The sequence below is a fragment of the Peromyscus californicus genome, unplaced genomic scaffold (assembly GCF_007827085.1).
Source record: "Peromyscus californicus insignis strain IS unplaced genomic scaffold, ASM782708v3 Scaffold_4__1_contigs__length_199733344, whole genome shotgun sequence".
NCBI lineage: Eukaryota > Metazoa > Chordata > Mammalia > Rodentia > Cricetidae > Peromyscus > Peromyscus californicus.
In genome coordinates this window covers 81,169,041-81,196,247 of record NW_026294562.1, presented here as the reverse complement: position 1 = coordinate 81,196,247, position 27,207 = coordinate 81,169,041, and the positions used below count along the sequence as shown (strand labels likewise).

General features: G+C 46.5%; 1 protein-coding gene and 1 long non-coding RNA gene across 3 annotated transcripts in view; one reads left to right on the top strand and one right to left on the bottom strand.

Moving 5' to 3' along the window:
* Positions 1–3,478: 3,478 nt before the first annotated feature.
* On the bottom strand, positions 3,479–4,759 carry LOC128125097 (uncharacterized). The gene is made up of 2 exons (XR_008223096.1): positions 4,025–4,759; positions 3,479–3,878 (listed from the first exon to the last, which is right to left on the bottom strand). It is a non-coding gene; the product is annotated as an uncharacterized LOC128125097 (long non-coding RNA).
* Positions 4,760–4,888: 129 nt separating this feature from the next.
* Prkcb (protein kinase C beta) overlaps positions 4,889–27,207 on the top strand; it is a 344,023-nt gene continuing 321,704 nt past the window's right edge. For both annotated transcript variants that reach the window (XM_052762091.1, XM_052762090.1), the window contains exons 1-2: positions 4,889–5,171; positions 6,157–6,188. In XM_052762091.1, the coding sequence (XP_052618051.1) occupies positions 4,999–5,171; positions 6,157–6,188 (205 nt within the window). In that variant the 5' untranslated portion in view covers positions 4,889–4,998. The remainder of the gene's footprint in view (positions 5,172–6,156; positions 6,189–27,207) is intronic.

Below are 27,207 nucleotides of genomic sequence, written 5' to 3'. Positions count from 1 at the left end.
TGACAGCCAGTGGCAGCTTATTGCCAAGTGAGTGGCAAGTTTGAATTTTGATACCTCAGTTTCCTGCCAAGAAGTCACTGCTGGTGCCATATGGAACAGAGGTGCTTCCAGTTTATCCATTTTTAAATTAACTTAATCCATTCTTTAGAACAGAGCTGGGCAAAGAAATATAGTGTAAGCCACATAGATCGTTTTACATTTTCTAGTAACCACGTTGCAAAAAATAAAAGCAATCAGACCGAATTCCTTTTAGAGAGAAATTTGATTATATAAAAGTATTGGAATCCATCAATATATAAAAATGTTATAATTTCATCATGCAATGAAAATGAAAGTTATGAGCTAGCTTACATCCTTTTCACTACACAGGCTTGAAGTTTAGGGTGATAACTTACATAATCATATGGTCACTTGGGTGACTGTACTTAATATTCAGTTCAGACCAGCTAACTTTCAAATGCTCAACAGCCACATGTGGCTAGTGTTGCCTGCATTGGAAAGTGCAGCTCTAGAATGAGAGGGTTGGAACACAAGATTCTCTCACAACTTAGCACAGAAAGAAAACAGGATACACAGAAGGGAACTGACCTGGCTGGGGTTAGGCAATCCGGTGGTTAGAATGGTGCCAACCCCCATATGCCCATGTCACAATCCTATAACCCATGAATGCTATCCTGTCTTTTTGGTTGTGAACCCAGCCTTTAATGCCCGAGGCACCTCTCTAGACTAATCCACAAATATTATCTTATTTAGAAAAGGTCTTCCTAGATGTAATTAACTTAAGATTGTTGGGATAAAGAGATCATCCAGATTGTTGGGGGGAGCCTGAAATCCAATGACCAGTGTCCTTGTAAGACACACACATGGAAAATTACACAGGAGAGGAGATGGGCATGCCAAGGAGTAGGACTATAAAGACAGAGTAAGATGTGACACTGAGGGCTGGGGAGATGGCTCAGAGGTTAAGAGCACCGACTGCTCTTCCAGAGGTCCTGAGTTCAGTTCCCAGCAACCACATGGTGGCTCACAACCATCTGTAATGAGATCTGGCGCCCTCTTCTGTATACATAGTAAATAAATAAACATCTTTAAAAAATTATTAAAAAAAAAAAAAAAAAAAAAAAGATGTGACACTGAGCCACTGGAGGCAGGAGAGATTCCCATCTGAGTCCTTCAGATGGAATGTGGCCTGAGATACATTGATTTAGAATTTTTTAAAATTTGGATTTTTTAAATTTTCTGTGTTTGGGTGTTGCGCCTGCCTGTATGTATCTGTCTGGTGCCTGAGGAGGTCAAAGAGGTTGTAGGAACTCCTGACACTGGAGTTATGGATAGTTATGAAACATGATGTAGGTGCTGGGACCTGAACCCAGATCCTCTACAAGAACAAGTATGCTTAATCATTGAACTGTCTCTCCAGCTTCTAATTTAGAATTTTACCCTCTGGTAAGTATAACAAGCAATTCATTTCTATTTGTAGTCACTCCATTTTTGTGATACTTTTTGGCTGCCATGGAATTCAGTACTCAGCAGTATGAATGAAGTCTGGTCTGAAGAGACCTTGGCTCTTTTACAATTTAGAGCAACCTGCTTTCTTGTCACCTCTGAAGTCTACCAAATGCCCAGCAATTACTCCTTTAGGTGACCAGAATAGGGACTCCAGTGACTTGGACACACACACACACACACACACACACACACACACACACACACGTACACACACACACACACATACACACACACACGTACACACACACATACACACACACGTACACACACACACACACATACACACACATACACACACACATACACACACATACACACACACATACACACACATACACACACACATACACACACACATACACACACATACACGCACATACACACACACATACACACACACATACACACACACATACACACACACATACACACACATACACACACACACATACACACACACATACACACACACATACACACACACACACACACACATACACACACACATACACACACACACATACACACACACATACACACACACACACACACACACACACACACACACACACACACACACACACACCTACTGCCCTTCAGGCTTATGGGACACCATGCCTTGTTGTTCTTCTCCCTTGCCTCATCTTTTCAAAGGACCTCTTCATTGCTCTCTCTGCTACCACCCTTCCTTGTTTAAAGTACATTTCCCACGTAGTTCTGGGGTGATCTTTATACTGTGCCAGGCCCCATCACATTTTTTTAAATGGTTGTTGCCTCTTTTCTGTTCTAGACACAAAGACTGCCTTGCATGATGAGCTGGTTCCTACCCCAGGTCCTTTGCACTTCTTCTTTTCTCTGTTTAGAACATTCTAGGCTCAGACAGGACCATGGCTTCCCCTCCCCTTTACTCAGGCTTTTGTTCAGATGTTCTTAATCATAAGGTTTTTCCTGGGCACCGCCATTCTTTACTATGCTTTGATTTTTTTTTTTTTTTTTTTTTTACAGGACAGATTTTCACACCACTTGGTAGAGATTTGTTAACTGATAGATTATTGTTCATCATTCACATCCATTAGTCTCTAAGCTCCATGAGGGCAGAGCCTTTTATCTGTCTCATTTTAGTGCATGTGCAAGTGTGCAGCTGATTTTTGTTGCATGAATGAACAAATGAATGGATGAACTCAGGAATGCAAGCTCCATTTAATATCTTTTTTCCCCCAAGAGAACTTAGAGACAAAAAAAAAAAAAAAAGGTATTACAGTTTGACCTCTTACCTCTAAATATCTGGGTCCAAAAGGAACCTTAGTCCCCAACCTCCCTTCACATAGCTCTTCCAGGAATGGAATGGCTTTTAGGACAGCAGCCCTTGCAGCTCCAGGCCTGGACACCATGAAGTAGTTTGTTGTTACAGACCAAAGTCATTCGGGGCACTTGGTTCAAAAGACAGGATGTGGGCTGTGAGCCTCCAGTCCATCGTTCAAAGGTTCAAAGGAAATCTCCTTCAGTAGCAGTGTCTCCTGGGATGTTTTCCCAAGCTTCCCTGGGAGGTGCTGGGGCCTCTCAAAAGACTAAGAATAGATAGGCACATCCAGTTTCCCAAACATGTCAACCTTAAAAGTGAGTGCTATTTTTTTCCCTTGTTACCTTTGAATTACTATGTAGGAGAAGGACACTGTATTATAGGCATGGCTCCCCATGCAGTTGTTAGATACCTAATAATGACTCCCCACTCTGTAGCTTCCAGGCAGAGTTGTTGGAGCAATATGTAAGCTCTACCACTGCTGAGGTCCACCCCTTTGTCACCAGTGTGCTTTGTAGTTGGGGCCGCCCAGCCGCCATTCCACAACAGTGAGACTGTGTATACCTTGGTCACTCCCATCTCACCACTATGCCTATCCACAGAAGAATTAACCTGATCTGTATAGGTTGTTGTTGGGACTGAATAAGACTGCACATGCTGACACTCACCCAGCACTTAATGTTATTTTTTATTTGTGAACGTTTGCTGGTCATGGTACAGGTAATCTTCATTTACTCTGTCACTTACTCACTCAGCGCTCATTGGGCTTGTAGGAGGTGTCAGATGCTAAACTTGACACTGAGGGACGCGAAGGTATCATTGACAATGTCTGGGTTGTGTGAAAGAGTTCACTGACGCCATCCTTTGTTCCCAGGGTGTAGAGCAGGACAGGGATGGGGGATTTAGGTGCAGTACCTTATATAACACCCAATGTCATCGTCAGCTACCTTCCCATCCTTCAGGTCGCATCAAGGAGAGTGTGGCGTTGGATCTTAATGTGTCCTGAACACTTTGGAATTTCTTCTCCTAACAAGTAAACGAAGGCTTCAGTCTCACATGAGGACAGCACCTGGAGAGATTTTTAACAACATAAACCTAGGTACATCCAACCTTATAGAGCTTTTGTTTTAAGATACTGCACAAATATGACCAGAATTTGTGAAGCTGGGACCAAAGTGAATGACATTTAGGGAAACACTCATTTGTTATATTTACCTCTCCTCCTCATTAGCCTCATTTTACAGTTGGGGAAACTGAGTCCTTTTGTGGAGAGAGTTCTAAGGTTCGAGCAAGCAGAGATAAGTCTTCCTTGTGGTGGAGTTAGATATATATAACATAAAGCGAGCTCCTCCCGTACCTCTGCAGAACGTGTGTGTGTGTTTGTGTGTGTGTGTGTGTGTGTGTGTGTGTGTGTGTGTGTGTGTGTGTGGCCACAGGCCTTTCCGGATGAGTGACAGCGAAAGCCCATCCCTCCAGAAGACGCATGAAGAATGACCAATGGGATGGATGGAGGGTGTTGGGTACCAGTCTCTGCAGAGGCCAGGGTGAAACTGGCTGCGTCCAGCCTCTTCTACCCTCATTTCTCGGAGCCCCTCAGGCCCTTCGGCATTCGGTCCTGGCTGGGGCACTGGAGGTGCTCATCGTAATGCACTTGGGGCTGAGGAGGATATCGTGCTAGGGGTGCGGCTCGGGTCTGTCCAGCGCAGTCTGCGGTCCCCATGCTGCAGCGCTGCGGCTAAGAACACTTGGTTGGGAGGCCGGCGGGCTGCGGCGTGTGTGTGTGTGTGTGTGTGTGTGTGTGTGTGTGTGTGTGTGTGTGTGTGGTGTGGTGTGATGTGGTGTGGTGTGTGTGGTGCCAATATGTAAAGCAACTGGCGGCTCTGGGCGGGGCCTGGGCCCGATGCAAATGAGGGAGGCGGGGTTATCCTGTGGCTCCGCCTCCCTCCCCCGCAGCTGGGGCCAGCGGTGCCAAGCACAGCTGGACCAGCGGCAGCAGCTGGGCGAGTGACAGCCCAGCTCCGCGCGCGCGGCCGCCGCCAGAGCCGGCGCGAAGGGGCAGCGCGGCCCCGCGGTCCCCGGGCGGCAGCAGCGGCCGCCTAGTCCCGCGCCTCTCCGGGCCCGCAGCCCCGCGGTCCCGCCGCCCCGGGGCCGCCACCTCTCGGGGCTCCCCCGGTCCCCGCGCGCGCAAGATGGCTGACCCGGCTGCGGGACCGCCGCCGAGCGAGGGCGAGGAGAGCACCGTGCGCTTCGCCCGCAAAGGCGCCCTCCGGCAGAAGAACGTGCACGAGGTGAAGAACCACAAATTCACCGCCCGCTTCTTCAAGCAGCCCACCTTCTGCAGCCACTGCACCGACTTCATCTGGTGAGAGCGCGCCGCGCGGGCCACCTGCCCGGGGCCCCAGAGGGCAGCGACACGCGTGGGGACCCCTCTTGCCGTTACCGGGGGAGGAGGAACCGTGTGCCCATCCCCATCCCGCTGGACCCTTCTGTCCCGCTCTCTGGGATGACCAATCCCGCAGGTGCTGGGTCCTCTGGTCCCAGACGGCTGGCCGCCAGGCGCCTCCTGCCCTCTTGCACTCTGTCGCCTGAGCGCCCAGGGACAGCGCCGCAGGCGCCTTTTCGACACCTGGCTCAGGGCGCAGGGTGGCTGTCCCTCCTCGGCAGGGCAGCTCCGCGGGTGTCTTTCTCGCCTGGGGTTCCCGATCTTTCTGCCTTCTTCCGGGCTCGAGGCGCTTCAACCCTCACCCCTCCTTTCCGGGGCAGCTCCCTGGGGTGTCCTTTAGATCCCCGGGGCGTGGAGCATCCTTCCTCCCTCCGTGTCCCTAGAGTAGAGCCCTGGGTTATCGCTTACTGCGCCCCCAGAGTCCTGAGCACCCCCCCCCCATTTATTCCTCAGTTCTCACCCTCACGTCGCTGCAGGACCCTTTATTCCCCCTGCCTCTCCAGGAGTGGGGCGACCTTTTCTTTCTCCTAGTCTCTCAGGGGACACCACCGCGGAGGAGTCCCTCTCATCCTCCTTTTCTCTTTCCCAGAGGGTACTCCCGGCATCTCCTTGGGCAGATATCCAGCCCGCCTTCCGCCCCCACCCGGACGGAAATGCACCTTCCCATCCCGCCACCTGGTGGTTGCGGTGTTGTCTGAACTGCAGGGGAGATGTGGGGTGGGGGTTACTGCCAAGCCCCCACAATGTACCCCACAATCCCATCCAAGGCGGAAGACTCTTGGACCCCGGCCTATAGCTAGGAGATTGCATCTGGGGTAGAGGGACAGTGGGAATGGAGGGGGCTACTGTGTGAAACTAGGTGACTGGACCCCTCAGACTGATATTCCTCCTTGTGCTTTTACAGGGGCTTCGGGAAGCAGGGATTCCAGTGTCAAGGTAGGCTCTGGGGCTCTGTGGTTGCTGATGGTGGGAAGAGAGGGTAAAACAGACTTCAAAGACGTGTCTGAGTTAGGCAGAGTGAAGTAATCTTGCTGTCAGAGTGACCTCCCTGGCTAGGAATCCTTCACCACCAAAGGGTCCTTTTAAGGGGTGTGTGTTTGGGCCAATGATGCACCATCCAGGAAAGGCCAGTGGAATTGGAAGGCCCTAAATGTCACAAAGTGCATCCATCCCTCGGCCTTCTGGGCATTCTCCTAGAATTGCCAGCCCTGTTTAAGTGAGGAAATGTCTTGAAGGACTCTTGCGTGTGGAGGGAACCCCTCTCTTCCTAATTCTAGCCCCTTCCTGCTCACCGGCTCTTCCTCACCCCCCAGGAGGTTCAGCCTCTTTCCCCTGCTTTGCAGAGGTCTCAGCAGGTGGCTGCCTCCTCTGCAGATGGCGCATCCCCTAGAAAAGCAACTGTGGTTTCCCCCGGGCCTCCTCCCTCTCTGAAAGGGGTGGTCCCAGATAGGGTGCCTCTCGGATCCCGCCTGAGGTTGCCCTTTTTAACTTCTGAGGAGGCACAGGAAAGACTCCAAGAGACTGGTTACCTGGGTTCTTGCATCTGGCTTGAGAGCCAGGATTCCAACTAGGGGTGCCCTTCAAACATCAGGGACCTGGTGGCCTCTCCTGTCTACAAGATGAACTGTGGGCTAGGCAATGAAGCTTGCCCGGAGAGTGCTTGCTTTGTGCCAGGGAGGCTCTGGAGTGCATCACCCGAAACGGGGGAGGGGAAAAGATGGGTTTAAATTGGATCTCCAAAGATGACTAGCTTGTGGACTTGTTTAACCCTTAGAATGCCATAAACAGTTTGTGAATTTGGTGTTAGCATCCTAGAACTGCAAGGTCTCTCTCTCTCTCTCTCTCTCTCTCTCTCTCTCTCTCTCTCTCTCTCTCTCTCACACACACACACACACACACACACACACACAACCTCATGCACACAGCTTCAACTTGTTGAACATTGACTCTACTTTTATGCTGAAGTAATCATTTGGAACTGAGGGCATCCATTTATCAAGACGGGACACATTTACCGCTGTGTCTGTCCATCCAACGCTGGCCTACTTCTGATCTCCTTAGCCACTTGAATTTGCTAGTTTGTTCCCCCTTCCCCCTTTAGGCCAGGTGTGGCTGAGTTTAGTCAGAAATGGTTCTTTATTCCTCTCCTCCCCTACTTTTCTCCCCCCCCCCACCTCCCCTCCCCTGCCCTTCTCTCTCCTCCTATCTTTCCCCTCCCCTTTCTATCTCCCTTCTCCTCCCCCTTTCTCTCTTCCCTCTCAGTCTCACTTTGTGCCCAGACTGGCCTCCATCTGGATGTTCTTCCATGCTCCTGTTTTGGACTCCCAAATGCTGGGATTACAGGTGTGCTCAGAGGCAATTTGACATCCACCACCCTGTAAACTGGGCTTCAATCTGGAGAAGAAAGCATATGGGTGTGGAATAGCCTGAAGTGTGTCTTAGTGCCCACACTTGAGCTCTGTCTTGCAAGGTTACTCTGCAGGCAAACATAAAAAGACCCCAGCAAGCAGAGGTGGCTGTGTGATTTGCATGGAATGCTGACCTGTAGTATATGTGGCCTGCGGCCTTAAGCTGCAGGTTCTTATTTGAGTTCTGGAGTGAGGTGGGGGGAACCTTCTAGACCTTTCCAACCTCCTTTGCTAAGATTTGGAGCCTCGGTTTTATGCACCACACAGAACTTCCCGAGTCCCTGCCTGTGGCAACAAGTTAGGCCAGAAGCACAGTCTGGATTGTTTTCTAGAACTTTTTCTCATCTTCTCAAACAAAACACTGAGGGTGACTTGGTGTTGGAACTGCGCAGTCTCTATGAGGTTGCCTTTCACTTCCATGAGTTGGTTTCTGTTTTTGTCTCTTGCTGAGGTCAGGGGTGATTTTTTAAAACATTGATTCTGCGGCTCTCCTGTGCCACCTGCTCTGCTGTTATTGATGGCTGGGAAAGTCAGCTTTGGAATGTGCGGGGGATGGCACATATGGAACAGGAGATCCTTTCATCCAAAGCCCAGGAAGTTTTTTGTTTTTTGGGGAGCAGAATGAGAAAAAAAAATCAGAATTAAAGTTTTCAGGAAGTCTGATTGACTTTGGGGATAAGACTTTCAGGGGCTGGTCGGAGCATTTGCCAGTGTGCTGACTCCCTGGACTCCCAGGGACAAAGCGAAGGATGAGAGACAGGTATTTCAAAAGTCATTTCTCTTTTCATTTTTCCACCCCTTAGATTCCTGAACATCTGGTCCTCTGTGTTACTGCTTTGACAGTCTATTCCATCTGAGTTGGAGTGGGTAGGAGGAAGAAGAGGGGGCGGGGCAGATTGATGGGCCCTGAACTGAGCTGCTTAGGATGAGGTACATCCCAAAAGGAGGGGAGGGAGTTTATCCCTGGTACACAGCGTTGCTTGGGACTAATTCTGGAATCATAGGCAAGCTCCTTTTATCTGATTATTTTCAGTACCTGGTGCCTGATATTTTTCCTTACAATGAATTTACTTAAGCTAGGACCAGCATTTTAATAGAAAATGCACAGGGTTTATTCTTTTACTTAAATCAACAGTCTAGAGTCCTGGTGCCTTCAGTCTACTGTGCTGCCATCCTGGGGAGCAATAGTTATCTCACAGTTCAAGAAGATACTGTTTCTCCAGTTTGCAGGTCTTCTTTCAGCCAGTAGGAAGCAGGAAAGAGATGAAGCCAAAAGACTTATGTTCAGTGGCCCTTAGGGACCCTGTGGCCTTGAGAGACTGTTACATAGTCTGTTGGCTAGAACCTAGTGCCATGTCCACACGTTGTTGCAAGGGAACCTACAGGGCAGCAGTGTTTAGCTCAGGTAGCACATTCCCAGCTAAGAGCTGAGGGAGGGGTCAAAAGTGGAAGCAGAGATTGGCTAGAGCCTCAGTACTCTGGAGTAGGAGGGTGTGGAAGGGTCCCAAGATGAAGAAGCCCTTGCCACTGCCCTCATGCTCCAGCGTGCTGTCATGGAAATTGGGGGTGCAGGTCAGAGTATCCAGAAACCATGGGAAATTATGGATTTTTATAGACTTGGGACACTTTCTTAAGAATAGATTTCTTGCTTTCGTACAGCTAAAGGACAAAGCTCTAGGTGAACTGCCACAGCACTTCACCTCTCCTCCCTCCTCTTTCTTTGATAATAATGCCTCTGGTGACAGAGGATTGGGGCTGAGGATTGCTCTTGTGAAACTGCATTTATTTCAGGTTAGAAATGGGACCCATCTCTAATATCACAGATCAGACCTTTCTTTCTCTAAGGCATTCTTGACAGAAACCCAGAAACTTCATGTTGTGATTAAAATTGTAATTAACACAAACCCAAAAACAAAACAAAAGAAAAAACACAAACCATTGGGTGGAATTCAACTTTTTTTTTTGAAGTCGCTTCAGTAGAAATAGAGAAGCATTAAATGTTCAGATCTAGATTTTATAGCACGGGGTTGGAATCAGACAGAACTGGACTCCAGTCTCTGATCTGCTATCTGCTCATTGTGTGACCTTGGGAAGCCCATCCCCACACTGTAGCTTTGCTCTCCTTGGTAAAACAGGGCAGCTGGTGTCTGCTTTGTAGGGTTGGGGGACAAAGGAGGTATTTAGAGAGAGGTATTCACAGTGAATGTAAACAACTGTAAGAAAGGTGATCACCATCACTTGACTTGGTGGGAAAATGTGTCAAAGCGGGGCAGAGCTGGCTCTGGAACGCACGAAATGACTGTGCCTGTTTCACATGCTCAGATGGGCTGGTTTCTCTGTAGGCTTTAGGTAATATCAAAGTATATACTTCAGTGTCTGGACGCAGAGGGCATGGCTTCCCTCATGAGAAAGATCTGAACTTGCCTTGGATTCTCTAGAAAAACCCCTTGCCACGAATATTCTGACTATGAAGAACTAGAATTGATGATTACAACAAGTAAGTCTTTTTCCCTTCCCCGGGTGAATTAAAAAACACACGTTTTTAGCCTCTTGGTTGAATTATTAAAAAAAGAAGAAGAAAGAAAACAAACTCTAAGTATCACACAAATCCCATCACTGTTATTTTCCCTCAATACAAGTTTAATGTAGTATCTAGTTAACATAAACAGATTAGAATATGCACTTCAAACAATAACCACCACCAACAACATGAATTGCGATGCAGCTCAGCAGAAGAATGCTTTCTTAGTATGTGTAAGGTCTTGGGTTCCATCCCCAACCTCAAAACCCAAAAGAATAAAGAAAACATTAATCAGAGGTTAATTGTATTTTGGGCACAGCTTTCTCTGTGTACTTATATTGTTACACTGAGCATTTTGGGTTGAACTTTCTCAGTAAACAGAATCAGCAAGGCGGACTGCAGGGTGGTAGACGTGGCTTGGGCTGCTGTACCCTGCTCCTCCTTACCACCACCCCCCCCCCCCCCCCCCCCCCGCCCCAATCCTCAGAACAGATTCCAGAGACTTATGAGCCAAACTCCACTCACTTGCTGCCTGATTCTGATGATGTTCTGGCAGGTTTTCATGAAAGGTAAAAGGCAGAGAAGCTTTACAGTTTTGTGTTTGATGGTTTGGATCTTTTTGCACCTGAAGTAGGACTTCAGGCTCAATATCTCTATCAAAATAAGAGTCTTGTAAGTGGGTTAACCGTGGGCTGAGAACGGAGGGCTGATTTGTTGGAGAGGCAACAGAAAATTCATTTTGAGCAGTCCAGCCCTCCAGGGGTGCCCGAAGCTTTGTTACTGAGCAGTTACCTTCCCAAGTAAATATGGAAAATGTGACCTTTGGAAATCTGGTTGGCATGATATGCAGGCTCTTCTAAACTAATTCAAAAATATATCATTTCCAAGACTAGTGATCCTCTGGGCCTCGCCTGGGGCGGGTGAAGCGCATAGACAGTGCATCTGAGCCAGTGAGAAAAACTCTAAGAGTTGGTGACTGGTCAGACCCCTTAGCATTTGAGGGTAGTTTCTAGAGGGCTGGAGAGATGGCTTAGTGGTTCAGAAAGAGCACTGCTCCTGCAGAGGGCCTAAGTTCGGTTCCCATCACCCCCATCAGGTGATTCACAACAGGCTGTAACTGCAGCTCCAGGGGATCTTATACTTCCAGTCTCTGTAGGTACCTGCCTTCACATGCACGTGCCCTGCCCTATACATGTAAATAAAGATAATAAAAAAAAATCTTAAAAAGAAAATTATTTACATCTGTGTTGACATTGGAGTCAATTTCCTTTCTCTGTCTCTCCCCCTTTCTCTTTCTTTCTGTCTCTGTTTCCCTCCTCACCCTACGTGTGCACACACACATAAAAATAGATTCCTATGCCAGGCAATGGTGGCGCACATCTTTAATCCCAGCACTTGGGAGGCAGAGGCAGGTGGAGCTCTGTGAGTTCGAGGCCAGCCTGGTCTACAGAGTGAGATCCAGGACAGCCAGGGCTACACGGAGAAACCCTGTTTCGAAAAAAATTTTTTTTGAGATTACAAAACTTTTCAGCTGCAGAGAGAGTCAAATCATCACGTACCATTTCAAATTCATATCTGGTCTTTAGATTGTGCAGACCAGTTTGTTCTTGGTAGGCAGGAGGATCGGCTAGAAAGTTCACCTTCCTGGATTGATGCCTTCCAATGCTGGGACCCTTGTCATTTTCCTGATTCATTGTAATGTGAAGTCATTGACTTCATTCATACAACCTCCCTAGCTGAAGTTGTGTGGTATTCCATAGGTGGAATATTGGACCTTTTTTTTTTTTTTAAATAGAGACTACAACATCTACAGTGTTTACATATGACATTTGGAAATGTGATGTCTGCTTGAAAATCCTGTAGGAAATTGTCATATGTGCACACATGCCTGCATCCATCCTTCTACTCATCGATCCTTCTATCCACCCATGCATTCTTTTAAAAAATATTCAGTGATTAAGTTCTATGTGTATGGAATGGTTTTAGGTGACAGAACCCAATAGTGAATGCTACTGAGAAGGTTCCTGATGTGGTAGTGTAGGAAGGGGAGTTAGGACATACTACAAATGATTTTTACCAACATTTAATTTCACTTTGGTAGAAATCTACCAGATGCTACAAGATTGTTTCATGAGAGGCTAACCTATGTAATGTTTCAAGGTGGAGTTGGGGTCCTTGGGTCTAAGAATTAAGAAGCCCAAATTCTCACTCTCCATTCTGAGGTGTCCAGGATCTACAGCTAAAAACCTGCATTGTGATGTGTGTAAAGATATGCAGGAGACGTTATCTCCATGACATTCTTAGAGGAGCCCCTGGCTTTCTGTTTGTACCGTGGTCTATCAGGAGAGAGTGCTCAGACAAGAGACCTCAAGATGGAGTCTCAGCGTGACAGCCAGCGAGCTCCAGATCCTCTTAGTAACTCGGATAATGAGTTGACTTCCTTTTTGTCTAGGGGTTGCGGGCGATTTGAGGTGGCTGTTCTAAAGCAGAAAAATCAGACAACTTCAGGGGAGGTAGAACAATTCAGAGCTGGTAGATGGGAACATAAAGAAAAAGCAAGAATAGGGTGTCATGGAGAACTGTCAGCTGAAATCCGGTTTCATGGACTTGAGATTGCTCATGTTGCCCCAAATGCTGTATGGTATCAGTCCTCTGCCTTACAATTTCTTCCTCATTTGCAAGTTATTTTTTTTTAAAGTTGTTTCACAGTTAACAACATTGAAGCACATATGGAGAAAGATCCTTTGTCAGCTCTCTTCCCATCATTCTGATTTAATTTGGGAGAAGGCTTCACTTTGGTGCTAACACGTCTTTAATGCCTAACACAAATCTGTGCACCCAGTAAGTAGCCATCGAGTCTTCTTGATGAGAGCCTAGGGTATTTTAGTTTGTACCTGCAGAGCACCCTGTTTATTTGATGATTCATTTGTTGTCCACTATTACCCAGTGTTGAGTCAGTCCTGTTCTGGGTTTGATTTAGTACTAGCTGCACTTTCTTGTGAGCAGACAAGGGGCGCTTCAGTGTCTTTCCTGGAAGTGTCTATGCTGGAAGGAAGCTCCGTGTTCCAGATGTCTCAGCCTTCTGCCTCCTGAATGATGGGACTACAGGCACATGCCACCATGCCTGGCTCACTCATGATTCTGTCTCTCTGTGACTCTGTTTTCTGGGGGCAGGTAAAACACCATCCAAAGAAGAAAATACTCATCCAGTCATTGTCTACCCAGTAATTGCTCAATACTGTCCATCTACCCATTCACTTAATAAGTGTTCTTGAAGGCCTGCCATGTATCAGGTGCTGGTCTAGGCACTGGAAGTAGAGTAAGGAACAAAGCGGAATCCCTACATTCATGGAATTTGCATTGTAGTGGAAGGGCAAGAGTGGTAAACAGTGTAGAATGAACACACAGTACACTGTTAGGTTGCAGTAGGGACTTTGAAGAGAATGAAGACATGATTCCTACCCTAGATGATTCTTGTGAAGGAGGTATATCACATGACCAGTTAGTTCTGCTATGTAATCTAAAGTGCTCTACAAAGGGTGCAAAAACACTTTGTGTGGTATTGCTCTTCCTTGGGGAGAGGTAGAGAAGATTCCATAGATGAGGTGACATTTGAGAACAGTCTTACCATAAGAGTAGGAGTTCCCAGAGTGACAAGGGGTGAGGACAGAAGAGAGTACATGTGGCGATACAGAGGAGAGGGAACAGGGCGCCTGCACGGAGCAAGAAGAAGGGTGTGTGAGGGCGGAGCTGGTGGGAGATGAAGGTCACATAGTCAACTAGGAAGTGTTTGTTGTCCTTGTCTAAATGTGGAGTGTGTGGGGAGTGAGGTGGCCAAAGTCTTACGACCAGTGTGAGACGCATTTTGAAACAATCAGAGCCATGACTCAGATCCTGAAATTCCAGGCTTGTGGAGCAGGAGGTCAGCTGGGATGGCTGACAGAGCTACTGAGGGGTAGTCAGGGTGTATCAGCTGAGAAGAGAGGGGCCACTGCTCTTTTTCTGAATCCTAAAGAGACATTTGGAATTTCATGTCCACCATATTGTTGACTGTTCTATTTTTGGGGGTGGTTACTAGGTTATTTTTGTGGTTCTAACAATAGGGATGCCTTTCCTCATTGCGTCCTTAGGCACAGAAGGCCATAGAAATGATTCTTCCTCTGAAAGGAATCCTCCCACTCCCACCCCACCCGCTCGCTCTCTCTGCTGCTGTCACTCACCCTCCAGCACACGCTGATTGAGCACATGTGGTGCAATGGTGACAAGTCTGTGCTTGGGGGGTGGTGGTGGTGGCATAAAAGGTTTCGGTTCAGGATTGGGGAGGTGGGTCTGCGGGTAACTAGGCTTGTTGTGCAGGTATGAGAAACTGAGTTGTAACATTAGAATTGTACAGGGAAGAGACAAGGGGATCTCTGGAGCATGCTGGCTGCCAGTCTAGCTCCAGGTTCAGTGAGAGACCCTGTCTCAAGGGAATAAGGTGGAGTAGTGACAGAGCAGGACACTGGGCAGCCTTCTTTGGCTGCCGCATGCATAACACACACACACACACACACACACACACACACACACACACACACACACACACACACACACCTGTGTGTGTATGGTATCTATGCACCCCCAAAGAGATGAGGAGCTTTGGTTTAACTCTTGGTCTCTTACTGTGGGCCTTGACTTAGCCTCTTGGGGCTTCTGTTTCCTCATGGGTAAAGGGGAGTAGTAACAGGGCCTGGTTTCCAGGGCTCAAGTCACATGTTCCATGGGCATCTTGGTTGGCATACAGAAAGCAGTTCATACATGGCGGGTATTTCTGCTCTTGCTCAGGCCCTATCCTTGTCCTTTCTGGGTTATAGTCTCGTTGGGGAGATGGGATGAATCTCCTCTATCAGGAAGGTGATGGGGGAGATGGATTTGCTGACCCTGTCCTGGTTAGTAGCAACAATTACAACTGATGACGGAATTGAGAGAGCGCAGCTGAGCACGGACAAGAGGGGTGATGTGAGCAGGAGTGAGCATCCGGCTTTCCAAGAAACCCCTTCCTGCCTAGTAATGCTTTAGTTTGTGGGAAAATCTCAGAAAGTTAATTTGAGACCCACAATTGCCCATCGGCCCACTTTTGAAAAATGTGTTGATAGCATTTCAATGTCAGATTTCCGATTTTTCACTTTTTCTTTCTTATTTTTCTCTTGGTACTTTCTTTGTGCCAGGGTTTCATGTAGTCCAGACCAGCCTCCAGTTCACTATGTAGCCAAGGCTGTGTCTGAACTCCTGCTCCGTTTGCCTCTACCTCCTCAGTGCTGGGATCTAGCTCTTTTCAGTGTAGGTTCTTCTACCCTTCAAATGAACTTTTTTGGTCTCCTGTGGGCTGGAGATACTGGCAAAGAGCGTGTGTGAGCTGGAAGTTGAAATGTGTAAGACTTTGGTTTGTGCTGCAAAGCCTCCTGTCCTTTGTATTGGCAATCCCCACTCCCCTGTGTTTTTCAGATAGAGTCTCACTAAATAGCCCAGGCTGGCCTTGAACTCACCATTGTCATGCCCTTCATTGCCCGAACCTCCTGAAGCCAGTCTGACTTTCTTCTCCCCTGGGCTGTCCCCACTGTCTCCCATTCTCAGACAGTGGCAGGCTGAACCCAGGATCTCTGCCTTGTAATTGTTCCTTGTTCTCAACCCCCCTCCCCAATAGTTCAATTTTAAGCAAGAGGAACTCTTTTAATATGGCCTCTGATAATAGCCCTTTGAGGCACATGTTAGGAGTGGAAAAATGTGTCTCATCTCTGTTGCTGACTTGCTACACCAGAGATGTCACTGTCACACCGAAACTGCTAGCGTGGGGTTGGGGCTTGTGAGAACTGGAAGTTTGTCCTTGGCTAAGACTGTTGGTCTCTTTTGACCAGGGCCACCTGACTTACCTTTTGTGCACAGCCTTTGACTCTCCCCATTCCCGGGAAGAGGCACCCAAGACCCTGCTTCTTACCCCTTTGCCCAGATCCCTTTGTCTGTTTATGCTGTCCAGTGTCATCTTTCCTCTTGTGTGACTGATTTCCAGGGAGCCGTCTCTCTTTGGAATACAGACTACCCTTTGTGATCCCGACTCTTCTCATTTACCACATCACACGGAGGTAGCTTCCAATCAGCCATTTTATCTTGAAAGTCCTTGTTTTATTTTTTGGAGACAGGGTCTTTCTAGCCCAGACCACCTCAAGTCTGCAATCCTCCTGCCTCAGGTTTCTACCAATGACAATTGGCCAAAAGACACAGGCTTCTAAGCTTCTGCGGCTGGGCCTGAGAAATGTTAGTGGGGGCTTTTCAGTTTTGCATACGGAAGTGACATCTGTATGGGAGACAGGCACCTTCTGGCATCACCATTGAAGGATGGTGCTGTTTGTCTTCTTAGGGGTGACATCTGCTTCCTGTTTCAATGTTGCCTATCGGCTGCAAACTATAATAAGGAAGCCAGGGCATTCTGACAATTTTCCCACCCAATAATTTAGTTCTGTTAATGTTTGGAAAACTAGAGTTCACAAACTATATTTAGAACTTAAAAATTTAAAACTCTCTATTAGTTAAGGCATTAGTGGGAATCACTTAAAGCTACTGTAATAGATAAACCTCAAAGTCTCTGAGCTTTGACCGAAAATTTGCATCTCATTTGCATCAGAGGACCCCCCTCCCCACACAGGTGATCCTGACCAGGCAGTCTTCATGTGGGGCACCCAAGTCTGAGTCCTCTCTCCTTGGACCAGTGGGTTGGGGAGAGAGTGTGTGAGAAAGCACATTCATTCCACAACTGTTCTGCTCTGGAGGGACATCTGTTACTTCTGCTCACTTTCTGTGGGTCAGAACTCAGGCACAGGGCCACTCTGGATGCAGGGGGTGAGCATGGGCATGGGGAAGGAGCAGAATGATCAGCTCTGTCTCTAGGAGTGAAAGGAAACAGGTTTTGATGAGCACGTCCAACCCTTCCTCAGCCTCCAAAGCCATGGATGGTTTCCTTATCTTTCCTTTGGGACTGTGAATTCAGTTTTCTCTCTCACTTGACCAGTCAAACTGTGATGTGAAACTGTACATCTCTTCACCTTTTCTGGTGCACTTTGTAGGGAAAGTGAGTTCTGTCTGTCTATTAAGAGTGAGATAAAGTAGTGTTCTTGGTTTTAGTCGTCAGAACAATCTGGTTCTTGTTAGAATTTCTGCTTCTCTCAATCAACTGGGTCTTAAAAATAAGATTTATTTTATTTTTAATGGTGTGTGTATGTGTAGATGCATGTGCATGCAGATGTCCATGGAGGCCAGAAGAGGGCGTTGGATTACATGGCACTGATGTTACAGGTGGTTATGAGCTAACTGATGTCAGTACTGGTCCTTCTGTAAGAGTGCTACATGCTCTCAACTACTGAGGCATCTCTCTAGTCCTTATCAACTGGGATTTTTGCTTGTTTAGGGCATCCTAAACACTATGGTCCGGTTCAGGGTTGGGCAAGAGTGCCTGTAGGTTCTTTGCTTTTATTCATTGTTCTTTGTATTGCAAGCATCCTGCCAACCTCTTAAATCAGTGATTCATTATTGCATAGCAAAGATTAGTAGAGTAAACTAAAAATGATTTTACTGAGCACTACTTCCTGGGGTGATTAATTGGGGTTAGGCTCAGCTGGGTGGTCTGTGTGTTCTTGGCTGGTCTTATCCATGTACTTGGACCTCAGTTAGGATGCTTGAGATATGGGAGTCTTAGCTTAGGCGTGTGGTGGTGGATGCATTCCCCACACGAGTTGAGGTTACATTCAAAAGTGGTTGTGGGGCTTCTCTTAGCAGAAGGGAATTGTCAGCTTGCTCTAGAAATAAAGGAAGAAATAGAAGAGAGAATAGATTCTTCCTTTTGATGGGGGAGGGGGAACTGTGAATAATTTGGGATGTCTTTGGAATCTAGCACACCAATTTTAATGTGTCTCTAAAACATGTTCCAGTTCAGTGTTTGGTTTCCTGAAATGAACTTGAGCCTACAGCAGGCCACAGTATATAATGCTTCCTGCTCATACCTGGTAATAATGGTCTTTACAGGGGACTGATGGAGCCAAGTGCGATGCTGTATGTTAAGAGTACAGCCAAGGGTAGTACATTGAATAGGACCACCTTTACCACTGGGTTCTACAATCAATTACCCCAAACATTTGGCACTGCATCAAGAGTGTGAGAGTCAGAGAAAGGAGCACAATGCCTCTGTTTTTGAGGACAAAGAGATCCAAGAAGGAGGTAGACATACAAGGGAATATGTGTAATACCCGGTGGGACTGTAGAACCAAGGGATGCAGACATGGTCTCATGACACACTGCTTAAGAGCATGGTTTCAGACCTCAACTTCCTCACTGATCACATGCAGGGCCTTGGGTACTTTATTCACTTGTAATCTTTAGTTCTTTTTGTCTGTGAAATGAAGATAATGTCACAGTCTCCTTTCCCAGGATACCACTGGGTTAGATGAGACAGGGACATACAGAGGGCATACAACTAACTGCTCATTGTATCTTATCACAGAAAAGATGGAGATGGTCTCAAAATGTCCTTGTGAAGATGTCCTAACAGGCACTAGTCTCAGCTCTCCTCCCACAACCCCTGACTGGTATCATTGATGACGATTGCACCAGGGTAGTTTACTGGATAGATAATTCTTGAGGTTGACGCCCATAAGGCGCTGGGGAAGTGAGAAAGGGAGATGGTGCAGTCATTGTAGTAGGAGACAAAGCTGGTTCCAAAGCTGGAATTTTGTCAGAGCGAAGGCAGAGTGTGTGTATTGGGCAGGGGTGAATGAGAATATTAACTGAATGGTAGATTACTTGCCCAGAATACAGACAATCCTGTGTTTGATCTCCAACACCATACATACACACACATGCACAAAAGATAAATTTACCAGTTGTGTATATATATATAATATATATAATATAATATATAATATATAATATATATATATATATATATATATATATATATATATATATATATATATATATATGTAACCTCAGGCCTTGAGAAGCTGAGGAAGTAGGATCGAAAGTTTGATGCCAGTCTTGACTGTCTAGTGAGATTCTGTTTTAAAACAAACAAACAAGCAAACACATCCCCAGAGATGGTGGGTACCTGTGTGTGTGATGACAGAGGACAACCTCCTCAGTCACAGTCAACTTTGTTGTTTTGAGTCAGTCTCTCTCTAGTCTGGGGCTCACTGATTAGGATGGGCTGGCTGGCCAGTGAGCCTTAGGGATCCACGCCAGTGTCTCTGTTTCCCTAGCAGTGGGATTACAAGAACACACCACCACGCCCGGCTGTTTCACATGGGCTCAGAGGCTTGGACTTAGGCCCCCAGGCTTGCATAACAAGCATTTTACCCAGCTGAGCTGTCTCCCCGGCCCCTCTTCTACATCTGATTTTCACCACTGTGGTTTATCACTCACTGGAGGGCCATGAAATCAACTTAGTAAGTCATGTACACTATGAAAAATTAGAATAGAAAATATCAGAATGCATCAGCCTCAGGAAGAGTAAGTATGGTTGCATGAATCTTTTATACTGTGTTTTCATATGCAGGCGTGGGGGAACTGGGTCAAATGTAAATGGTGTTTCTGACCGTGGGGATAGACAACATGGTTTGAAAGTCACTGTGAAGAGCATAAAGAAGAAGCCTTGGAGGCTCATGAAGTTGGCCCATGGACTGTGGAGGTCTAATTTATTTTTTAGGGATGTAAACGCATTGTTTTGAATTCTTCATAATGAGAAGTTTCTTTCTCACTCTAACATAGTATCCCAAGATCATTTTGGTTATCTTCCTTGAGCATTAACATATCACAGACAGAGTTATTTTTTTCCAAATAGAATGTTAAGTATAGTATATGGCATTTTTACACATGAAATGAATGGTTTTGGTAGCACTGCCTGGCCTGACCTGCCATGGGGGTGAAGTGTCAGATTGCTGTGTCAAGAGGTGGCCCTTGAGACTGCAGAGAGAAGGAACCGCTTTATCTGGGATAATGCGGGCTGAAAAAGGAGTGTTTTATAAGCAGAGCCTTCACAGAGAGAGGGAGGGAGGAGGAGGTGTGTAGGGGGTGCACAGAGCAGTGAGGAGGTGTGGTGCCAGCATCAAGGTGGGTCAGATCCCTATGGTGGGACTCGGCAGAGGATTGCCTCCAGCTGGGACTGCCAAGAGCTGGAATTCAGTGTGTGTTTATAGTCTCTGCTGTCCCTGGGTAGGTGGCAGCCCAAATGACAGCTGGCCTCATTCTCTTTCCCTTCTGGCTTTCTCTGATTTGGGGCCCATGGGCCATAGGGGGCCAGAGTGCTGCAGATGGGACAAAACGTCAAGTCCAAGAAAAAAAAATTGCATCAGTGTTGGGAGGGTTGATGTGGGGGGAGAGGGAGAAAGAGAGGAAGAGAAAGAGGGTGGAGAGAGAAGAGTGAGAGTAGAAGAAAGGGTGGAGAGAGAGAGAGAGAGAGAGAGAGAGAGAGAGAGAGAGAGAGAGAGAGAGAGTGTTTGCAGTCCCTAGAAGGGCCTCAATTTGTTGGGCAGATAAGCCAAAGGAATTTTCCGTTTCCTGGACATCTTCAAGTAAGATTCCTAATGCTGCTGACTCAAGCTGACATTTACCGAGTGCTCACTATGTGCCTGGCACTGTTCTAAGTACTTTACATATATTAACTCATTTCATCGGCACAAGAGCCCCATGCAGCAGCCACTGCTACTGTTCTCAGTACAGGCTGAGAAGATGGAAGTACGAAGACTTGAGAGATTTTCCAAGCTTATGTACAGCTATGATCCAAACAGACTCAGGTTCAGGACTGTTCAAAAGGAAGGTAGCACTCTGGAACCAAGGATGACAATAATGATAGTGGTAATCACTATGGTGATGCTGCTGCTGATGGTGGTAGTGATGGTGATACTGCTGCTGCTGGTGGTGCTGATGGTGATGCTGCTGATGCTGATGCTGGTGGTGATGATCGTAATAATGTTGATGTTGGTGGTGATGGTGGTGATGATGGTAACAATGATGGTGGTACTCCTAATGTTTGAGTCCTTTCGATGAGCTGATCATTTCACAAATTCTACCCCCCGAGTGTTCACCTTTCACTAAGATATACCAGTTATATTATCCCTACTCACAGATGAGGGCATTGGCTTAGAGAAGATAAGAATTTTTAAAATCAACTGCAGAGCCCAGACTGAATTCAAGTTTCTTTGAATTAGAGTCTGAGTTGCCGGCCACCAAAGTGAAAGGGTGGAGGATGGCCCTGGAAGGGTGAGAAAGAATGGCCCAGGCAGGCTGAAGCAGCCGTTGTGAAGGAAACGGGCAACATTTGCTGAGAGGTGGAAATTATCTGGAGGGAACAATGTTTCCATTACAATTTACCCTGCTGGGACAGCTTGAACATCAGCAGTTTTCAGTCTTAATGTATGTAAGGGGCTTAGAAAGTTGTTTTCAAGTTTCTCAATATCTCTGTGACTGCAGACTGTTGAGTTTTTCATGCCTAAATTTTATGGCTAGGAGGGGAGCTTGAGGGCTCTGCAAGTCCCTGAGTCATTTGGGAGGAAAGGGATTACACACAGTAGACACTTCAGTGGAACCTAATACTGCCCTGCAGAGCTGAGCTGAACTGGATGCTTCACGTATCTCATTGGAGACCCACAGCACTCCAAGCACTCCAGGAGGCAAGTCTGTTATTAATTCTACAAAGCAGTTGAGGTCAAGGGGTGTTAGGTGACCTGCCCAAGGCCTCAGAGCTAAGAAGGACAGACTTTTTTGACTTATGAAGGGGCTACATCTCAATAAACCCATTGTGAATTGAAAGTACTCTGGAGTTGAAAGTCAATACCATTAATTTATGAAACAGCACAGCTTAGCAAACAGTACACTATCTTGCATATTTCCCCAGCATTGTATCCACATATTCTGGACAAAACAAAAACAAAAACAAAAACAAAAAGTTCAAAATTCAAAATATGGTTTTAGTGAATGCACTATTGCTTTTGTATGAACACGAAGTAGAACAACCTCCCTCTGTAAACTGAACCATCATTAGTTGAGGCTGTATGTGAACAGAGTGACCAACCCAGGCAACCACAGTTCTAGACTCACAGGTTTGCCTGCTCTGCTACTAGGAGTCTTTGGCTAGGGTCTGGGAGGCAGCATAGCAGGGTATGGGACCTGATCTGAGAAGGCTAAGATCTTTCCCCAAATCCACCCACACCAACACGGGACTGGTAGCACAGGGTGCGCTATCTGGCATGTTCACCCACCTGGTGATGGATGTATAGGGAGAGTAAGGCATGAAATGCACCCTTCTGCCCTCAGGTAGGCTGGTGGACAGGCCCATAAACCAGGTGTCTGCAGCACAGCATCACCGCTAGCAGGAGAGGGGCAGAGGAAAGGGCACAGCTCACTTCTCAGGCTCCCAGGGAGGCTGGCACGGAGCCCAAGTTGGCACCTGAGGTTTGAGGAAGAGGAGCAGTGTGAGAGAGAGGAGAAATGGCAGGCAAGGCAGGGGGAGAAGCTAGGTGGAGGAAATACTGGGTGAAAGGAAGTGGCTGACGATCTTGGGGAAGGCTGACTTGGAGAGATTTTGATGGGTAGAGAGAAAAGCAAGTAGGCAACCTTGACAAAATGACGTCTAGGTTCAAAGGTGAGCTCAGCTGCCTTCAAGGTTAGAGACCGAGATCTTTTCATTACATTTTAGTTTTATTTATTTATTATTCATTTATTTGTTTGTTTGTTTGTTTTTGTGGGTGCACATGCATGTGCCGTGACAGGCATGTGGAAGTCAGAAAGAAACTTGTGGGGATTGTTCTCTTTTTATTTTAACCATGTGGGACCCAGAGATCAAGCTCAGGACATCAGGCTTGTCAGCAAGCACCTTTACCCACTGAGACATCTTTTTTGTTTTGTTTTTGTTTTTCGAGACAGGATTTCTTTGTGTAGTTTTGGTGCCTGTCCTGGATCTCGATCTGTAGACCAGGCTGGCCTCGACCTCACAGAGATCTGCTTGGCCCTGCTTTCCCAGTGCTGGGATTAAAGGCATGCACCACCACTGCCCAGCTCCCTGAGCCATCTTGCTGGCCCAGACTGAGTTTTAAGTCAGGTGAGAGGGGAAAGTAAAGGAACTGAATGGGGAGAGGCTTGAGGAAGGCAGAGGTGAGAGTGCCAGTGGGGATGCACTGTCAAGGAGAGAGGGTTAGAGCCCCGGTGAGAAAGTACTGCCTGAGGATCCCCTGAAGTAGGAAAAAAAAAAAAAAAAGGAGAAATTAAGTCTGAATTCAAATCTGTGACCTGATGCAGATTTCTCACCCTCAGCTTCCTTCTTCTTCTCCTGTGTGAATGATAAGGACAGGACCAACCATACAGTGTGGTTGGGATCAAATATGAAGGCACTCCTGCTGAGCCAGAGTGACGGTTGAAGGAGCCTGACTTGGGTACTTGATGAAGAGGGTCCCCGGCAGCTGTAAAAAGAGGGGAACCCTTGAGGAAGAGCACTGATTTCCGCATTGAGAATGTAAATCTGAGACACCTGTGGTATGCCCAGCTCATCTGTGTCCAGAGGCAATGGGAAGCAAATCAGGAAGCAACAATCTGGGAGTTAAAATACAAGTTACGCTTTGCCTTCCCCGCCACGATGGAACTGAAGTGCTCGGAAACTGTGAGCGCAAATACCTTAGCTCTCTTGCACTGATTCTGCATGTGACTGCGGAGATGGAGGTATGAAAGTAAGTAACATACAAAGGCATATTTAAAAATATCTAAGCCATATTCCTGGAGGTGCTCAAGGATTTTGATGGAGTGTGACATTAAACAACATGAGCTTGCATAGTATTTAATTAAAAGCAATTCTTCTAGGCAGTAAGGGAAAAGCCAGAATTTGGAGTTAACATATTTTAAAGCTGTTTCCTCCTTCTCCTCTCCTTCTCCCCCTACCTCTCTCTTTCCCCACCTCTCTGCATTTGTCTTTTTGAGACAAGAACTCATCATGTAGCTCAGAGTAGCTTGGAATCTGCAATCGTCCTGCCCATGAGTGTTGGAGTTAGAGTCAGGGGCCTCCACACTCCCAGTGGGAATTTAATTATCCTTTTCATTATTTTTTTTTTGTGCTTGTGTTCTATTTATAGAAAATGTTACTAGTTCTCCAATTCTAGTGTTTTAAAAATTTTCATTTATTTAAGCTTCCCTTGGCTGTTACTAACGAACACAGGAGGAAGTTCCTTCCAGAGTTGATGTAATCAGGTGCTTAACAGGGTTGTCAGAAATCGTTTTCTGCTTCGATAATGTCTCTTTTCTTGGCCCCTTAAAGGTGACAATATATGTAAGCACCACATTGTTAGAGGATGATGACAAAGGAGAAAAGAGGGGGACATGGGATCAAGGACTTGTTCTAAGAACTTCCTGTTGCCAGGCGGTGGTGGCGCACACCTTTAATCCCAGCACTTTGAAGGCAGAGGCAGGCAGATCTCTGTGAGTTCGAGGCCAGCCTGGGCTACAGAGTGAGTTCCAGGATAGGCTCCAAAGCTACACAGAGAAACCCTGTCTCAAAAAAAACCAAAACAAAACAACAAACAAACCCCAAAACTTCCTGTCATACCTATGTTAAGCAGAGAGCTGTGGCAGCTGTCTGTTGTCAGGAGGGACAAGGTTAGCATGCCAAACGGAAGTGTGGAAAGGTGGAGGAAAACTGCCTCGAACTTTTGTTTGTTGGATAATTAATTCTCTTAGTGCTTGAGTCATTTCAAGAACAGCTTCCCGTCACTTGCAGCAGCATGTATTAATGTCTCTCCTGCAGTTTCAGATGGTTGCTGCAGTATAACAAGAGGGCTTTTTATATGTCCTCCTTTTATATGTCCCTCTCCCTGCCTCCTGTTTGATTAACTGTCCCTTGAAGTTGAATCATCTCTTCTTAGATATTTTTCATATGTCAAGTAATTTTACATTGCACACTAGACATTGTGAATACTCTGGATTGTGGAGACTCTGGATTTTGTTGTATTTCTGTGAACAGTGTTTGTTTATTTATTTGAATTTCTTTAGTTGGCCATTGGCTTGACTAAACAGTAGTTTGTCTCTGGAACATCAGCTCAGATGTCAGCTCTGTTTTGAGTTTTATCCTGGTGTTCTTCAAGGCTGCCTCATGCACGCACGGTTCAGGAGTTCGCTGGACTCTTGGGTAGGGTTGCACACAGACTCTGATACGTTTTTCTTTTTGTGTTACTTTTGGATTCCCTCCTCACGTTCCAGCAGCTATTGGAGACCTGAAATCGGTCTTTTTCTTCTGCATTCCAGAACATTAAAAAAAATTAATTCTATGTGTTCATGTGTGTGCACATGTGTGTGTGGTGTGCACATACATGTGGATGCCGGAAGATAACCTCAGGTTTTGTTTCTCAGGTGACGTCTACCTTGTTTTTAGAGACAGAGTCTTTTCATGTAGACTAAGTCAGTTGGCCAGCGAGCGAGCCCAGGATCTGCCTCCTCAGGGCTGAGCTAACAAATATGCATCTTCAAGGCCGGCTTTGGGCTTTCCTGTGAGCATGGAGATCCAACTGGGTCCTCATGCCCGTGTGCTGCACTCTTTACGGACTGAGCTGTCTCCTCTGCCTAGCTGTTTTACATTTTATTTTTATCTTTTAAATTTGGAGCTTTAGCTGCTGACTGCAGTCTGCTTTCAGGGTTAAAAACTGTAAAGCTGTCACTCCCTCCTTCACGTTTCTACATTCCCTTCAGGACCTGCTTTCTTTTGCTTTCACCAAAAAAAAAAAAAAAAAAAAAAAAAAATGCTCACAGTTTGTGTTTGCTCCCCACAGAGAGACCGGATCTGGCTGAATCTTGCTTGACTGTACAAGAAACAAGCTCTTTCTTGGGGACATTGATGCCCACACGATTAAGTTGCTCCCCTTGCCACAAAGCTGGTAAACAGAGCCTCTGCCCAGGGACTCTGACAGTAGACACATGGTTAAGAATCAAGGGCAGGTTGGGCTCAGTCTTATTTGGGAAATGCCTGCTCTGTGTACCATGTCAGCCCGAAGCCCAGCTGGGTGGTTTCACCATGGCCTTGAGTCAAGTTTTACTCCTTTCCAGTGAGAACTGCTGGACAGGTTCCTTTATTCAATAAAGGTTGCAGGCAGTAAACACTGCTTCAGAAAGAATTTTGGATAGAAACTTGCTGTCAGTGCCAAGAAGGAGGCTGGTTCTTGTTTATTTGACGGCGTTTTCACCTAAGTAAAAGTCAGTAGTAAGTTGTGGTTAATAGGAGGAAGTTCAGAGGTCAGCCCCACCCCACCCCCACCCGCCCTTTTTAAATGAAAGAGGAAGTTGCAGCACTTATTTCTGTACCAGCCAGTCACTAATAGAGAGTAGAGTATCATCACAGCTAAGCTGAAGGGCCTGATAAAGGTGTCCTTTCCCACAGAAGGGCCATTGGCATGGGAGTTGGAACGTGTAAGCAGCCCACAGAGTCACACCGCAAAGAATCCTGGTAAAATCTTAAGACTGAAAGCTCACTGGGAACAGGAGTGGCTTTTCCAAGCTAGTCTTTTCTTGTCCTCTTTCCTGGACACCATCTCCATCAGGAAGCTGTATCTCCTGCCAGGTCCACTATCAAGCTTCTTGCTCTATTTCGGGAGGCATTCTCATTTTCCAGGTTAGAAAACATTCACGGAACAGCACTAGAAAAGCACCTACTGTGTGCCAGATCCCAGAGCCACCGCAGTGAGCAAGTGAGGTAAAGTCCTGGTTTCTCATGGAACTTATAGTCCGGGTGAGACCAGACCATCAATGTACAAGCAAACAACAACGTAACTAACAAAGCCGTGAGTGCAGATTGTGGAAAGTTCAGCAGGAAAAAAAAAAGACTCTTCAAGCGGAAGCTGTGATTTTGGAGGTGATGAGCAAAGAGAAAACATTAAGGCTGAGTGCTGTTATTCCTCCATCACTTGGTGGGGGCTGGGGCATTGCTTATGACTTGTGTCTCTGAGATTTCTTAGCTTAGTAAATAGCCTATGGCTTA